The 17050-nt window shown below is 42.3% G+C and overlaps 1 protein-coding gene across 4 annotated transcripts in view; it reads left to right on the top strand.

The window, feature by feature from the left end:
• plxna1b (plexin A1b) overlaps nucleotides 1-17050 on the top strand; it is a 218672-nt gene that overhangs the window by 164594 nt on the left and 37028 nt on the right. For all 4 annotated transcript variants that reach the window (XM_033626487.2, XM_033626485.2, XM_033626486.2 and 1 more), the window contains exons 11-15: nucleotides 2545-2641; nucleotides 6305-6495; nucleotides 13437-13588; nucleotides 16551-16674; nucleotides 16815-16951. In XM_033626487.2, coding sequence (XP_033482378.1) covers nucleotides 2545-2641; nucleotides 6305-6495; nucleotides 13437-13588; nucleotides 16551-16674; nucleotides 16815-16951 — 701 coding nt within the window. The remainder of the gene's footprint in view (nucleotides 1-2544; nucleotides 2642-6304; nucleotides 6496-13436; nucleotides 13589-16550; nucleotides 16675-16814; nucleotides 16952-17050) is intronic.

Here is a 17050-nt window from a genome sequence, read left to right as displayed (position 1 = left end):
AATCACCTCTCTCTATCCATCTCGCCCTCGCTATTTCTCCTTCACCCTTGCCGCTGTATCATCCTCTCTCCACCCTCTTCTCCCTCCCCACTTCCTTCATCCTTCTTTCTCACCATCTTTTTTTTCTTTGCTCCCTGCACTCCACTTGTCGCAGCTCACTCCACCTCTGTCTTTCCGACCCATCAGCCATTCCAAACATTTTCCAGTCTTTTAACCATCACTTGTCGCTTTTCCCCCCTTTTATTTTTGCACTTTCCTGCACTCTGTCCAGTGTTATCGTCACTTTTCAGATTGTCCTTTTCCCGCTATCCTGAACCTCACCACAGTAACTTTAGCACACATGCTGTGCTGTTTTTCCTAAAATACCAGATTCACTGGTCTTGAAGGGAAAACTACCTCTCTGACAAAGTAGTCATGATGATCTAGGGCTGGGTAATATATTGATACTGTGCTATGAGACTAGATATAGTCTTGGATATTGTAATATTTTAAGTGTCATGTTTTCCTGGATTTAGAAGCTGCTGTACAGTAAAATTATGCAATTTTCTGAACTCACCAGACTCTTCTAGATGTCGTGTTATTTGCTCTTACCCACTCTGTCATTAAATCCACATTACTGACAAACAAAGGTTATTTACTTTACTAATATACTGTATATGTCGAAGAGAAGCAGGAAACACTCCCATGGACCCTGAGAGTTTTTCACTAGTTTTCAGTAAAGAATCAGAATCAGGTTTCAAAGCTAAGTATGTGAGTACACATAGATGGTATTTAAACCAGATTGTTTGTACTCTCTATGCAAATACACAGAAATAGACTCATAATCAAAACAAGAGCAAAAAAAAGCTGAACAAATGTAAACATGAACATTTGACTACTATAAAAATTGACTGCTATGTGCAGATATAAATGTAGACAAAATCACTTAAAAGATGAATCGATTCTCAACATAGTCACTAATTATCTTTCTGTAGCTCATCCAATTGATTAATTGGCCGGTTGTTTTAGCTCTATGAAGATCTAGTATAAGTGCAGTGGTGCAGTCTAAATCCAAGCAGGTTGATATATACTATATATAACTTTGTGTAAAAGTTTTCTTGCTGGGTGTTTTGCAGGGCAGCTCCCAGGTGGAGTTGCTCAGGAGTAAAAGTTTTCTCTTCAATAGTTCATGGCTACTTAATAAATTAGAGCACCAAAATGTGCCTGAAAACACATTTTGAAAGAATTCCACCTTAAAATAAACTCCAAGAGCAAAGTTGTAGTTCTTCTGAGATACATGGTGGCATCTCTCTTCATTTGGATATCAGCATCTGTGCCTTCAGGGCCCGCTGAATTTAAAATCGTCCAATCGCAAAAAGTGAAGAATGAATTAATCAGCCATTCACACATTGTGACATTGTGACATTGCTGCGTCCTCTCATTTCCTTATCTTCTCTATGCACATTTCTTGGTCCTTTTCCCTTTCAAATACATTCCGATTCACTGTTATTACAGATGTCAAGATAAATCTCACAGTATCACATTGGAGTGGGTGATATCACATAGTGGCCAAGTTGTAGCTAGATTCAATCTGTGAGGGCCCCATAGCCTCAGGCTTGAGGCTTTCACATTGCATTTTATCACCACTCCACTAGAAGAGAATAGTCCTGATATCTCTCAGCCCGAGGCCATCCAAGATAGTGACCGTACCAGTGGTTGTGAGAGTGACTGGGCACCCTTTGACTGACAGAGGTGTTAGGTTAACATGGTCTATCTAGTCTCGCCAGCTCAGGCTCTCTTGCTATCTAAGCATCTGTTTCATGTTGTATCAAAGACAACTAATGAATGGAGTAGTCTGGGGTTCTTGATGGATGATTATTTTCAGATGATTGTGTGTTTATTTCTGTGTTGAGCTGCTCTCTGTATGTAGGGGGGGGGGGGTTGCCAGTGATAATTGTGGCTGATAATTTATTTGTTCGGAGGCTGGGAGGGGTCTCACAGGAGCTCTTCCTCTGTTACTCCCTCAGTTCACACACCGCCATCACACCGCCGCATTTGAAGCTTGTTGTCTCATTTAAAGCGATTCCATAAAACTGATTATGCCGACGACGAGTCAATTACATTTCAACTCTTATTAGTTCAGGATGCAAAAATGAAATTAGATGAGAATATTATTGTTGGAGATATATTAGGCTTTTCATTCATCACTGGAATGGAATGAGTCATACAGTGATGGGGATTCCAATCTCTTAATCAACTCTGTGCTCTGCCAGGCAGCGGCGGATGTGCTGCGTGTTAAAATCACAATATAGCCTGTCTCTCATCAGTCATTTTTATGGCCCTTCAACTGTGTGAGCACCGCAGGGTACGACATTACTACCAGCCACCAGCTGAACTGAGCTTGCTCTTTGTATTGGCAGATTTTATTTCTCTTTTACTAATTTAATATTTTTTAAAAGACTGAGAATGGCTTACAATGATGTTATTGGTGTACGGAACTCACTGCTTTAGGTACCAGCACATGACCGTGAATGCTGATCTTGATGCTGTTGTTTTGTATTTCAGTATACCTATGAGGGCAATGACATCAGCGACCTGCCAGTGGATTTGTCTGTGGTTTGGAACGGAAACTTTGTCATTGACAACCCCTACAACATCAAAGGTGAGTTAATGTGGTGTTGTACATTATCGACCCTTATTGGCTCAAGGTATTCAATCTGCATGAGCAAATTCTATTAGTCTCACAAAAGACAAGGGTGCAGTGGAGGGTGTCATTCTTAAAGGAGCAGTGTGTAGGAGTTAGTGGCATCAGTGAGAAGTGCAGATTGCTTCTCCCATGCGCCAAGTGTGAACTCCCAGTTAGAATTCCTTCAGAGTTCATTGTTCAGGAGATTTTTACTGGGAGCCAAATAAACCACAGAGGTCTCTTCCTCTTCAAAACAAATATACCAGGTGATTAAAACTGGTAAAAACAAGGAATAAAGCAGTTTGACAGTACAAATCAGTGTTTCTCTGATGCTGTTAAGTCTGTCACAGACGGGCACCTGCTAACGTGTGCTCACCTTTATTCTCTGATAACTTAAGATTCAGACGTTCAGGAGGTTTTAATCGAATTACCTGCAAAGGTCTCCTCCTCCCCAAAACAAATAGACAAAGTGATTAAAACTGGTAAAAACACAAAATAAAGCAGTTTAACTTTTTTTCCTGACACTGCTTATTTGAGAGGAGCTTATAACTATGGTGGACGATGTGAAAAAGTGAATAGACCTTTCTAGAGCCAGTGTGTGGTTTGTCCATCCTGGGCTACTGTAGAAACATGACTATGCAACCTGGCGGACTCTGTGGACGAGGACCTGCTCCCTATTTAGATATAAATGGCTACTTTTAAGATAACAAAAATGCGACTCTTATTTTCAGGTGATTATACAACAAAGAACTTATTATATTACATTTAATTTCTGCCAATATACCCCCCATATCCAACACGCTGGACCTTTAAATCTGCTGTTGTGTCTTAAACTTTAACATGAGACATTATACACAATCACTCCCGTTTCAAAAGCTGGGTTGATTTGTTAGATTTTCTTATGTTTAGCAAGTCATGGCTGATGTAGCATCTCAAAGAAATATGCCCCAGGACCTGCAGGAACTTGTATATACTGTAGTGTTGTGACTTCCTGAAAAACCAACTCCAACTGCATGGTAAATCATTTATATTGTGACCAAAATCCCTCGGCAAGCCCACCCTTTTACAGTTGATATTCGTGGTCTGTAAATGGCTCAAACACTGTTTACTGTTTGTGCGTATGTGTTTGCACTGTAAGTGAGAACTACAACAGTGCAACCTTTAACTTGTTTACGTTTCATGCATGTGTTGCATGTGTTAAGATGCCATTAAACAAAGCAACACTAGGAATGTGTTTAAAAGCTTTAAAGTTTGCACTCACACCAGTTTAAAACAGGACACACTCTGTACAAAAGGTCATTCATATTCAGTAATACATTTATTGACTAATAATTATGTCAGTCAAGGCTCTGGTTTTACCCCTGAGACTCTTTTATCATTGCTAATAGGTAGCAAGTAAGTAGTGGTAGCAGGTCATAGTGGTAAGTGAGCAGGCTGGCTGATAAACCAGTGTTAAAATGATCCATTTAGACACAGACATTTTCTCTGCAGTGGAGCATTAAATGTGAATCTGTTGAACAACTATGGTTTTTGCATTATTCAAAGTGATTAGGCCAATAAGTGTCAGTGTAAGATGGCAAAACCAGAGATTCTCATCACATTTCAAAATCAGATTTTACACTGAGAGTAAAAGAAAAAAGCCAAGCAAGATACATCCATCACAATGTTGGTTCAGAAGGCAGCTCAAGCTGTTGTTACTTTCCCCACACTGAAACATTGATTAATTATTGATTTCCTGTCACTGATAATCACCGACTGAGAATGGTTGCTACTGAACTGATTTTTGACCTTGGAAACAGTAGTTTGACAAAACAAACTGAGGTAAGATTGTTTTGTCAAGCTGTTGATGTGGGTTGGTGGTGTTCAGTGTTATAGTATATTTCAACAGTTTGTTAGGGCAGTTGCCATGTAGCAATACAGCCAGCTCAAAATAATTCATGGCTCTTGGATGAATATACATAGGCAAAGCAAAATGCTATAGTTAGGTATTAAGTGTGCAAAAACCTGATCAGCTGACGAAGCTTATTCGTAACATTTACTTTGTGTTGCAACTCATTTTTCAGCTCCACAATGTACACTGTCACGTCTTTGTATTGTAAAATATCTTGCTAGAGGGCTGTATTCAAACACCCCTTATTGTGCAAGCTTTTACACTTACGCTGACAGGTATTGTTATTATTATTATAATGTATGCAATACTGTATGTATTTCCACTTTTTTCTAAACGGTATTATAGTGTGTACGCTAATGTATAACCACGCCTTGCCCTCCAAACAAAGAACCACCAGGGTAATGATTAAACACATACACATACTGAATGCACCACTGAGGGAGAAGACAATGAGATCATGTCTGTTGGATATAATTACTGGTAGGACAATCTTTATAGTGCTGTCTCCATAATTATTGTGGCCTGTACAGAACAGCAGGGGTCTGTAACATTATTCCCCTGCTGTGAGGTAAAGTAACATCATCTGCAGCTACCACTGCGTTCGATACGGCCTGTTGACAACATACGCACATAGTTGTGTAAGGCAGAGAGAGCTGCATTGTCTGGTCCTGTTTGTTACTCTTTGATGGCTAAAGACGCAGCGAAGAGCTGGGATTTTGTGTTGTCTTGCAGATTAGAAGATGTTAAAGCTCTAAAGCCTGTGAAGCAGTGATCATTGCCATTTTGTCAGTAATGTAAGGTAACACCACAGAGTCACTTTGTTCCATTTATTGATGTCACTCCCCTGTAGTCTAAATGCACCGAGCAAGCTGTTGAAGTCTCAAATTTCACATATTTCTCAGGCTGCTGCCTCTGACTGATATGCTATATGGATGCATTTGTAACATATACGCGACATAGTGTATGAACATAGGGACCCAGCTGCAATCCACAATAATGGGGTGTTTGTATTCACGGAGGCAACATAACATGCTTTGACAGTTCTTTCAGAGACAAAGTGTTTATAAATGGCATCTGTTAGATGCAACAGTATAGACGGCACACAATATCATCAGCGTACATCAGTGTCTATGCATTGTGTGTTATCTCAAGTGTAAATCTCCTGAAGTGAAACCGAGGGCGACCCCCAACCCAAAGATGTCTCCCTATCTGTCTCTGTCTGTCTCTCCTCACTGCCAGCCCCCTCCCTATTTTTCAATCATGATAATCATCTGGTGGTGTGTGAGCGATGCTCACTTGTCTTAAATACTGATATGTTAATGTAATTAGAGAGAAGTCGTTTAGCAGCCAGTAATTGGTACAGGGTTGCTTTAAAGCTGCTCCATGACCAATGGGATTTGGGGATGGAATAGCAGAGAGAGAGAGAAAAAAAATGATTTCGCTGTACAATTCCTGAGGCCTTTGGGAAATAGTGCCTTAACTCAACTTAGTCTCAGTGACATTGAAGAAGTTTTGGAATTTTTGTGTGGAAGTTGAGAAACTTAAAATAGAAGTATTTTGTTGATTTTCTAACTGTTCCACCCCTCAGGATGTTTGTCTACTTAGTTAGCTTGTACTGTAGCAATTTAACACAAACTGTATTGATGGTGATGTAACTTTATTCTCTCCCCAGCCTCATTCGCACCAAAAATAATCTCTTATTACTTAATTTTCTGACTCTTGCTTCTTCTTGTTCTTCTCCTCACCAGCCCACCTGTATAAGTGCTACGCACTGAGGGACAGCTGTGGGATGTGTCTGAAGGCAAACCCCAGGTTTGAGTGCGGCTGGTGCGTACAAGAGAAGAAATGCTCCCTGAGGCAGGAGTGTACTCCTCCAGAGAGCACTTGGATGCACGCCACCACAGGAAACAGCCGCTGTGCACACCCCAAGATCACCAAGGTAAGCAGTGACAGTAATAACACATGCTTACCACGTAACGCCATATAGAGGCTCAGTATGCTCGGTAACACATTCCTAACTGCGCGTACACACACACACACACACACACACACACACACACACACACTTCTTTGTGTTAATCACTCAAGTTGAACAACATACAACCTAATGCAGCAGTTAATGTACAACAAACATATGGAACTTTCCAAACCATTTTTATCCAATATTTACATAAAAGGTAAAAATATATTAGCAGAAATTGATTCGTGCAAACACATTTTCAGCTTTCTACAAAAATAAAAGCCGGTACCAAAGCTGACGCCATGGCCACACACTATAAAACCCCAGGGTCTGTGAGGCCAGGGAACAGCCCACTCTAAAATCAACATTGCATGGAGCTGCTGAATCCAAGTTAAAGAAAAAACTCTTGTCTTACCACTGCTAGAGTTAAAGCAGACGCTTTTGCTGCTATTTGGTGTGTGTTGCCATGCAACTCGACCTCCTTAACAACAAACAAGTAAGGGTTTTTTAGGGCAGAGGTCAAAAGGAAGGGGGTTCAAGTGACAATATGCCCTTTGTAACAGGGTCGTGATTACCTCGTGTTTGGCACTGATTGAAACTGAAGACTTTTGGCGCAGGATTGCCAAAGTCAGCTCATTAGTAAAAGTTTTCCAAAAGAAGGGATTAGAAATCCCTACCTGTGCTGCGTCATTGTTTGGCCTCACCGAGTGATGGGAATGTTCTAGGAGGAGAGGCGGCAGGGAGGATAGACAACTTAGAGGCCATCACCATGACTGCAACCACAACACAGATGGGCCAGCCAGGAGGAGGCAGTTCACACACCCCAAGACTGAGCACACTGACATGATTAGAGATGATGGCTACACACACACACGCACATACACACCCCTAAAGAGGCAGATAGGGTGGCTGTCTGGAGTGTGTGCGTGCAGGAGAGTGACAAAGAAACAGAGACTGTGGAAGTGTGCTAATTGTGTCCCACCATGGGCGCAGAATGTGTACGTGCATGTGTGCATCTGACAGGCCGGTTGAGCTAAGGCGTCTAAACACCACAGCGTACCCATCTGTTGCCACCAGTAACCGTGGCGGTGGTCCTCGTCTGACTGTGACCTGGGTCACTGTCGCTACAGCTCACCACTGGGACTGACACCCACACGCACGCTCTCACGAACACACACAGAGCCCAGTCTGAAAGCCACGCACCGCTGTGCGAGATGTGTCCCGACGTTTCACTCGTTCTCATTTGTCCTTCTGCTGTCTTCCCTTCTCGTCCTTCTCTCCATTATTTCTCCTCAAACTTTCAACATTGCGTTTTCTTTAAATTTAATTTTATCTCAAAAAAGACGAACAATCAGCTCAGTCAAAACGAGTGCCACTTCTCTCTATTTAAACGAGTGTGAAATATATGTATGGTTTATAATGCATTCCCATTTCACTGATGCAGACTTGTATGGCTGGAGCCCTCAGTACATTTCCTGTGTGACACGGGTTCGTCTTTCTGAATGCTTAATGGAGATATTGGATAATTGGGGCACTGGCACATAGATAAATCCGTTCGCTAATGCTCTCCCTCTCTCTTCTTGCTCGCTTCAGTTATCTCTTTGAAACAAGCATACAGAGGCAATTGGGTTTTGTGTGCGTGTATATTTGAGAGAGATGGCGGGGAGTGTGTGTGAAGGGGTGGGGATGTATGTGTGTGTGTGTGTGTGTGTGTGCATGCAAGCATGTGCTCCTGCATGCATATTGAGGGGTAAATCCTGGCCTCGGGGCAAGATGTTGGTGGCAGTCAAAAAGCAGGCGTAGAAGAGCTTCAAAAACAGCAGGAGGAGAAATGTACCGCAGGTTTGAGAACACAGAAGAGACAAAGAAGAATAGCAGAGGAGAGAGACACTGGAGGAAGCGTTATCGCCGAGCCGCGCTGCCAGCCTCACCTCTCCTCTCCACCTTTGACATTTACAGTGTGACATTTAATGCCAAAAGAACATCGGCAGGCGACAAAGAAAATATCTCCCTTTTCTTCTGCCATTTCATTCTTTAGTTCTCCCAAAGAGCATCACATCCACCACACAAATTGAATATTACTCCACTTCTCACCATGCGTTCGGCCAAATCCCTCTCTTCCTCTTTGATGCCCTTTTTTTAAAAAAAAAAAAAAAAAGAGAGACTTTTTGCTTTATTCAGGATGCTTTGTTCATTTTTTGCAGCATGCTAGCTGCTGTGTGGCCATTAGCTAGCGGATTAGTTGCTAATTTCATTTGGACCGGAGAATGTGTGTTCAGCCGGGAAGGAAACGCCACTGGAGAGAGTGTGACCTCACACACATGCACACATCATACAGAAACGTACTGTACACACACACGGCTATCCAGAGCTTTCAGAGCAGCGAGTGTTGAAACCATTTGGTGTCATTTCCAAGTGTGCTATTGCCCATTTGACGTTGTTCAATAGTATGCAGTTGGGTACGGTTCCAGTAATGACTCTGGCACCTAAGCACTGTTCTCCAAACACAGCAATTGATGTTTTAGGCTGTAAATGATTGGTTTTAGACCAAGAATTTGGCTGTTAGGCTGTTAAAGTGCTACTTTTATTGTGCTGCATTTTTTTCCTCTGCACTGACATTGTGCACAAAGATTAATTAGTTCTCCTTTCACAACAAGCAGACACACTGTTTGTGTGTGTGTGAAAGCATACAAAAACACACTTGCACAAGCAAAAAACACTCCAGCTCCCACAGGCATACACACACACTCTCTGATTAGACTACATTCAGATTAAAATGTTTCATTAAAATGTTTAAAATAAAAGATAAATAGAGTTACAATGAGTGGTTTGTATAGTATCATCAAAATCACAGTCACAGCCCCACAGACAGTGACACACACAGACACACACACACACACACACACACACACACACACACACACACACAGTCTGGCACTCTCTCCCAGTGTAGTGCAGCAGTGTCCTAGTATTGGCCTTGGATACTGCCTGGCCCTCCATCATCCATCATCTCCTGCCTGCCTTCTCCTAGGGGACAGGAAGAGCATTACAGCTAGCCCTTAGAAACCAATTAAAACAACACAGGCCATGCCAGTATGTGTGTATGCGTGGGGGTGTGCATTTTTTAGTGTTAAAGCATGTGGCACACTTCTGTGCTGTGTTTTGTTTTTTGTTTTTTGTTTTGCTTCTTTGTGATCTTTTCTATATGAGAAAGTGTTTTTTGTTCCAAAAACTATGTGATATTGTTCGGAGTATTGTCAGCATGCGTGTCTTCATTTAGTTGCACAGCTTGTGTACTTGAGAAAGGCCAATGATTCCCCCCTCATGTATTATTATTAAGCTCCAATTTTGGCATTTAGAAGACTTCTTTTTGTCTCTCCATTTCTCCATTTTCTCATCACTTTCCTTTCGCCTCTTCCTTATATCCTCCGTCCCTTTTTTCCTACTAACAACCATTATTTTCTTCCCTTTATAACCCATCAACCCTTTTCACTCTCCCTTCCTTTCCTTTTTCCCTTTTGCTCTCGATCGTCCTTCATCTGTCCTGTCCTTCTGTCCCTTCCTTCCTCCTGTCGACCAGCATCAAGAAAGATGTCTTTCTCTTCAGAGGCCCCAATTGACCCAGCCTCTGTGATTTGCCAGTTGTGTTTTAGAGCACAATAATAAGTCTTGCTGTAACAGCATTGAGAGAAATAATAAAGCAAGCCAGCGCTGAGTAACTGCTCGCACTTATTATTCATAAAGGTAATTTAACAGCTGGATTGAGCTGATTTACTTTATGAAATAATCTTACCATGTAAACATGCTCTCAAAGTTTAACTCCAGTAATATAATGGGCCCCACTGTGGTTTTGACTTCAGTCATAGTTTTGTTCTTTATGTTTGTAAGGATTTACGTCATCAATCATACTATTTTTCACTTAGGCACATGTAAACGTTTAGTGGCAAAGACTCATCGCTGTCATTACTTACTTTATTTACCTCCATCAGTTTGTTTTACATTTTGTTTTTGAGAGTCTTTCACATCCCAGCTTAACTTTAGAAACCTTATGCCATATTCATATCATCTCTCTTTGTGTCCCTTGCTTACCCACCCCCCCGCCTCCTCTGCCTATAACTAGCAGATGCTATCTGTGCACTGCCGCTCATCCTGGCCACAATAGGCCTCACACAAAGCCTTCGACACAACGGGACAAGTCGGAGACGGAGAGGAAAAAAGGGAATTTGAATGGGTGTGGAGCGCTGCGACGCCGAAAAGAGAATGGAGCGAGTGTTTAGGCTGGTGGCTTTTATCAAAAAGGGCTTTTTGTTTGTGTTGTTTAGTTGTGGATGTAACAACTTGTGTGTGTGTGTATGTGTGTGCATTTTGATAAGCCAGTGCTTACAGAGAACGAGAGATTTGATTACCATATCTGAAGATTCTGACTGGTGCACTACTGCGTGTCACTCACTCCTTTGTCTCCAGCTAAAATATATGCATTCAGGCACATAGACAAAGAGACAGAGAGTGAATTAAAAAGACACAAGTCCAGAGAGGAAGAGGGAAAGGGCGAGAGGAGGAGGAGGGATGTTCATCAGAAGCCTAGCTGGTGTAAGATAGAAAACACTCCTTAATTATATCACTGTGGCATTTCAGCTCTGGCCTGCATGACACTGGGCTTTGTTCCCATTGTGTGTTTCTGTTAGTGGTGTCCTGAACACCTGTGGCTTTTACTAGCCTGCCACCTTTTCTATAATGATGTTAGACTGGGGATCATTGTCAGGTACCAGGTGGAGGAATAGAGTTATAGAGAGCTGCTTGAGAGAGTGCATCTAATTTAGTATGTATATTTAGACAGTAGATACACTTAAAGGAATAGCTCAATATTTTTTCATTTCAGCTTTCTTGCTGAGGTAGATAAGAAGACTGATACTTTATTTTCCTGTGTATGAAGTTAAACGTGCTCGCACAGCTTTATATTTACTACACAGATAAAAGAGTGCTATGGAGCTTCTTGTGTAACTTGATGCAACAAAGTGAATTAATGAATTACAGAAAATTCCTTTAACAAATTTTGTTACCAGTGCTCTCTTCTTCCCTGTTCTAACCTGTTGTACACTCACTCTTTTTAAAGTTTAAAAAAGGCAAATGTATTACTCTAAAGGCCCCGTCAAACCATAATTTATAACAGCAGAATTTTTAACCAACATCAATTCATTTTACTGGAATTTGCGACGGCCCTAAGAGCTCAATGCACTGCAAATAGATGTACCACAAGCAAATGAAGAAACATCTTCACCAACTTGACAAAACATGCACAGCATTTAGAAAACATTCACCAATGACTGACGTCACTTAAAAACATTAACTTCACATCAGTGTTATAGCCAGCAAAACGTTAGCTTGTGTCATCATTAGTTGTGTGTATTTCATCAGAATATTTGAATTGGCAGTCTAATAATAAACAAGATGCTAACCCAAAGTTAATAGCAGATCTACAACCTGATAATGTATCTGAATCACAGGGTCACAATCTTAGAATAAGCCATTAAAACTTAGAGTTTAGGGGATTTTTTTCAACATCATTGATGGATAGTGGACTACACAAACTTTTAAGTGTTCCCTGGAAACATTTCATTTGTGTTGTGAGCTTTTTGTAGCGCTTTGTCTAAATGCTGCACATTTGTCATCAAATTGATATTTTTATGTGTCACCAACTCGGTGAACATTTTCTAAATGCTGCCCATTTGTTGGTAAGTTCATGAAGAGTTAAATCTATTTGCAGTGGGTTGAGGGGCCTCTGTAGGAATTGCTGCTAGCAGTGAATTTGCCAACACAGGCCAAGTAAATTTACATGGAGCTTTGAAGTAGAGTTCAACTTTTGGCTTTTTTGTGACGAATTAACCAAGAGGGCAAGTATTCACTACGTCACCAAGCTGGCAGCCCAACCACATTTTGCAGTGGCCCACAAATGACATGTGATTTTTGACTTTCTGGTGTGAACAGAAGTGTTGCTAGCTGTAGGACTGGCTAACAAAAATACAAATCATTGCTTCACCAACAGTTATAAAATTCGTACGTGATCTTTGGCACTAATCTCCTTCTTTCCACGTTTGTGTGTTCGTCCATATCTGTATAGACTGTTGTGTCTCACTCTATCTTCTACACAAAACAGAAAACTGTATGTGGATCCCTGGTTGTATGCAGTTTACTTGGGGCTTTGTACTTAACGGAGAGATGTCATACTGATGGGAGCTTAATCATAGTATCCCTCCTTTATGGCAAGCAGGGTCAAAGTGTGACCTTACCCACAGCCCCACACCACAACACCCAACCACCAGCATCTCATCCCCTAAACCCTCCTCCCACTCTGCTGCGACAAATGACCCCACCCCACCCACGCCAGGTTCTAATCCAATTAGCTCTAGCCCTAATTATGCTAGTAATGACTGATTACCAAAGGGGCCATTGTCTGCGTTGCAGGCTGGATGAATGGGGCTGTGATTAGCGACTGGGCTAGCCTCGGGTAGCCATTAGCACCTCCACACACCTTTTCGCAGACCTCTCGGGGAAAGAAAGGGAGCAGAGGTCGCTGTGCACAGTAATTGTGTTCAGTAGATTAATCGTCACAGGGTTAAATGAGAGATGTAAGTGAGGGCTTGATGGGTGGGTCCAGGTTAAGTGTGTGAGTTGGCAGGTTGTGAATGTTTGACTGAGTTGAGGTGGAGTTAATGGATCCGAGGTCATTTTTCATCTCACTTAATGAGGTAGCAAGTATCTGATTCATTGAGAATGGGACATGACCATAATGACTTAAGTAAACTGTGATTCATGCTGACATACAATATATCTCTATAATGTACTGCTTTGGGTAAAAATCGATTGTCCCATATGTTGTTCTGGCTAACATATGTCCTCCTTAATTTGTTCCTTCCAACCAGTTGTCTCCGGAGACAGGGCCCAGGCAGGGAGGAACCATGCTGACCATCATGGGTGAGAACCTTGGTCTGCAGTTCAAAGACATTCAGAATGGAGTCCGCATCGGCAAGGTGGCCTGCAACCCTCAGGAGGACCAATACATCAGTGCTGAGCAGTACGTTGACACTATCTCCGTCTTCATGTCTTCACTCCAACCCTTCACTCTCAGGCTCCTTGTTTCTGAGACTCTCCACTCCCTTGCTTGTCTTTGTCCGATATTGACGTGCCACTGTGTGCTAACCACAACTCACTCTCAGACCTCTGTTTCAGTAAAAACTGAACACAACTGTCCACTTCCAAAACCTGCAGTGTTTGGTACTGCTATCCTTCATACAAGTGCTGTCCATGTAAATCTGACAGAAGCTGAGTTTGCGTGGAACATTTTATATCACTAATAATCAGAATAATAGCTCAATCAGATTTGAATTACCTCCTGTAATCACCTTCATCACAATTAATTTGGCCCATTCTGAGAGAAATGTAATGACATTTGAAGTGGGTGGTACATGTCTTCTGAAAACTCTTACGCTGATGAGAGCTTGTCGTGTGAGCACTCCCTCTGATTAAATTATGTTTACTGCTTTCTGGGAAATTCTGAAACACAGCAGATGCCGCGGGTGGAGCTTAACTCCCATTTAATAACCGAACTAGTATATTCTGAGAAAAGTATAGCCTGTGCAACAGCAGTAAACAATCACAGCTCCTAGATCGGTCTTGAGTTCCAGGTTCAGTCTGTTGGACATGACTGAACTCTTTGTTTTAACTGGTCACCTAGGTGAAATTGTTTTCTTTAGTATGATCATGGGAATCAACAATTAGATTACATTCAGAATGGGGGAAAAAGACTACTAACCACAGCCAGTGTGACGCTGGTACTGCACTGTAATAGCTACCCAGGAAGATGTGGGCCTTCAGTGAAACTACTAGATGAGTCACACACTGCATTTAGGTTGAATCCATCCAGAAGCAGAGAAAATACAATTTAGTACGATGAAAAACTGGGGACGCTCCACACAGCTGGAGGTGTCCTCAATATTCTATTTCCAACTATGTAGCTGTCATTTGTACACAAATGCTCCATTTGCTGAGTTTTGCAGCACAGTCCCAGCAGATTTTGTTTTCTCTCTGCCCCCTCAAGAAGAAAACTAAGAAATGTGACTTTGATGGTTTGACAGCCGGGACAACAGAACGCTGTGCAGCTCTCGCCAGCAATGACAGGTGTCCCCAAAATGGGTTTAGAAATATGGCAGCGACATGTCAGCTTTGATTTCTAATTTACAACCTTGTATACGTTGCAGTCACACACACAACATACCATTCTTACACTGTGTAGCCTTGAAGTAATAGGAGGTGGTTCTGTGTTGTAACTTTTTCTTCACCACATGTTCAGTTTGTCCTAGCAATCACATCCAAAAGCGCCAAGGTGTCTACGTTTAACCCCGTCAACCCCATAACTCTGCATTGGCCTGTTGCCATAGTACCCGCAGGAGAAGGAGGAGGAGGGCGCGGCTGGCAGTGAGGCTGTCATGCTAATTAAAAGTGATGTTAGCCATACGGTGCCATTAGTGGCCCAGTCGCTCTCGTCATTCCCGTGACCCTATCAGATTTTAGCGCAGAAGACAGGACAGGGTTACGGGACTGACAGCACAGGTCAAAGGTCAGCTGGTGGAGAGAGGGGAGTAAAGGAGGTGTGTAGCTGACTGTTGGGCAAAATGTAGACACATTGTTCTCGCTCTGGCTTTCTCTTTTCTCTCTGCCAGCGCTCGCACTCATATACAGCCTGCGCACTCTCCCTGTGTCTGTGATTGGAGTGAAATTGAATTGCAGGAAAATGCAGCACTTCTGGTCCTTTTAGTATTAGTAGGCTTGTCATTCACCTCAGTCATTAAATATTTACGAGACGGATTTGATTCCACATTGAGAAAAGTAAATTATTGCCAGTAGTGAGGAAAACAGAACCTGGTCTAACCTCTTTTATTGCCTTATTAGTAGTTTATGTGTGACAATTTGGCATATGTTTAATTTTTAGCATCACATTCCACCTCAGTTATTTGATTGAGGGAGTTATAATTCATAATGTTGTCATCTTTACAAACGCATCATGAACTTTCTAACCACGTAATAACAGCTCAATGTAGCCACCTGTCATCTGTGCAGTAATGAGGCAAGTGAAGCCGCAGTTTCTAACTGAGAGCTGTCCAGCATTTTAATCACGGCCCCTGTCATAGTAGGAGACCTGGGAATAAATGAAAGGGAAAATAAAAACAATGGAAACACACAGCATTGGAATGTGAAATTCATTGTCGTCGCCTCAGCGCCGCAGTTGCCATGGCCACCTGCAGGGAGGATGGAAGCAGGAGAGTTAATAACTCATCTCAGGGAGGGAGGGAAGCTGAGGAAATGTGTAGGATATGAGCTCGTTCAATTAATCAGCCTCTCCCACTTTAACCCTCTCCCTCTCTCTCGTACTCGCTCCTGCATCCTCTGCCTCCCTCTCTCCTCTGCACTATTGCCCTTTCTCTCTGTCTCATTCATTCGCTCTGGCTAATTAACAGTCAAGTGTGTCTCCAGTGGGTGAAACATGAAGTAAGTGTGTGTGTGCGCGTGTGTTCTCCCCATGGGCTACGCTGCCACTCCTTCCCTCATTCAATCATTTCTCCAGTGGATTTTGATTTGGCCAGCCAGCACCCAGGGCCAAGTGCGATGCTTAGGATTCTGCAAAACGCACTAATGCAGACACACACACATACACACAACTCCACCCTGTCTAAGCGCTGCAGAATTCCTCTAATAGAACATTTGGTCTGCTTGTTGTTATTTTTTATTAATGAGGGTTCAACACCTGTTTTCTGAACTACTGGAATTTTGTCTGACTTGGACAGAACAGAAGAAATTGTTGAAGTGTCATCTGTTCCGACTGTTTCCCCCTCTGTTTCCACCTCACTTGGTCATTGTTCGGCCAAGAATCTTTTGTCTGAAGTGACTGTCGTATTTTTAAGCAGCATTTTTAAACCTTGACATTCGTGCATTTATTTTGATAGCAATGATGATGGAAGTCCTCTCACCACCTTTTTCAGGATTGTGTGCCGGCTGAATGATGCAACAGGTTACAGGGTGCAGGAGGCTCAGGTAGAGGTGTGTGTGAGGGACTGCATCCACCCCGACTACAAAGCAGTGTCCACCAAGGCCTTCACCTTTGTGGTAAGTGTGTGTGTTGTCAGATTGCTGCTGAATAAAATTACAGCAAAGACAAAGCTTTCTGATACTATATTTGACATTTTTATAGACGCCAAGCAGCATTGATTCTTACTCACCTGTCCTCTGCCTTTGTCCCTCCTTAGTCTCCGTACTTTACCCGTGTCCAACCCTCCAATGGGCCACTGTCTGGAGGAACAAGGATCACCATTGAAGGCAGTCATCTCAATGCAGGCAGTGCTGTATCTGTGAAGATAGGACTTCACCCATGCCGCTTTGAGAGGTGAGTGAATCCAAATGACCTTATTGTCAGTTTGTTTTGTTAGCTCATAGTTAGTAACAGTCTCAGTGTTATCTGTGATTTAGAACATTTACAAGCTAA

This window comes from Epinephelus lanceolatus, chromosome 1 (genome assembly GCF_041903045.1).
Source record: "Epinephelus lanceolatus isolate andai-2023 chromosome 1, ASM4190304v1, whole genome shotgun sequence".
Lineage (NCBI taxonomy): Eukaryota > Metazoa > Chordata > Actinopteri > Perciformes > Serranidae > Epinephelus > Epinephelus lanceolatus.
Note: the sequence above shows the minus strand (reverse complement) of the source record. Positions and strands in the feature narration are given on the sequence as shown.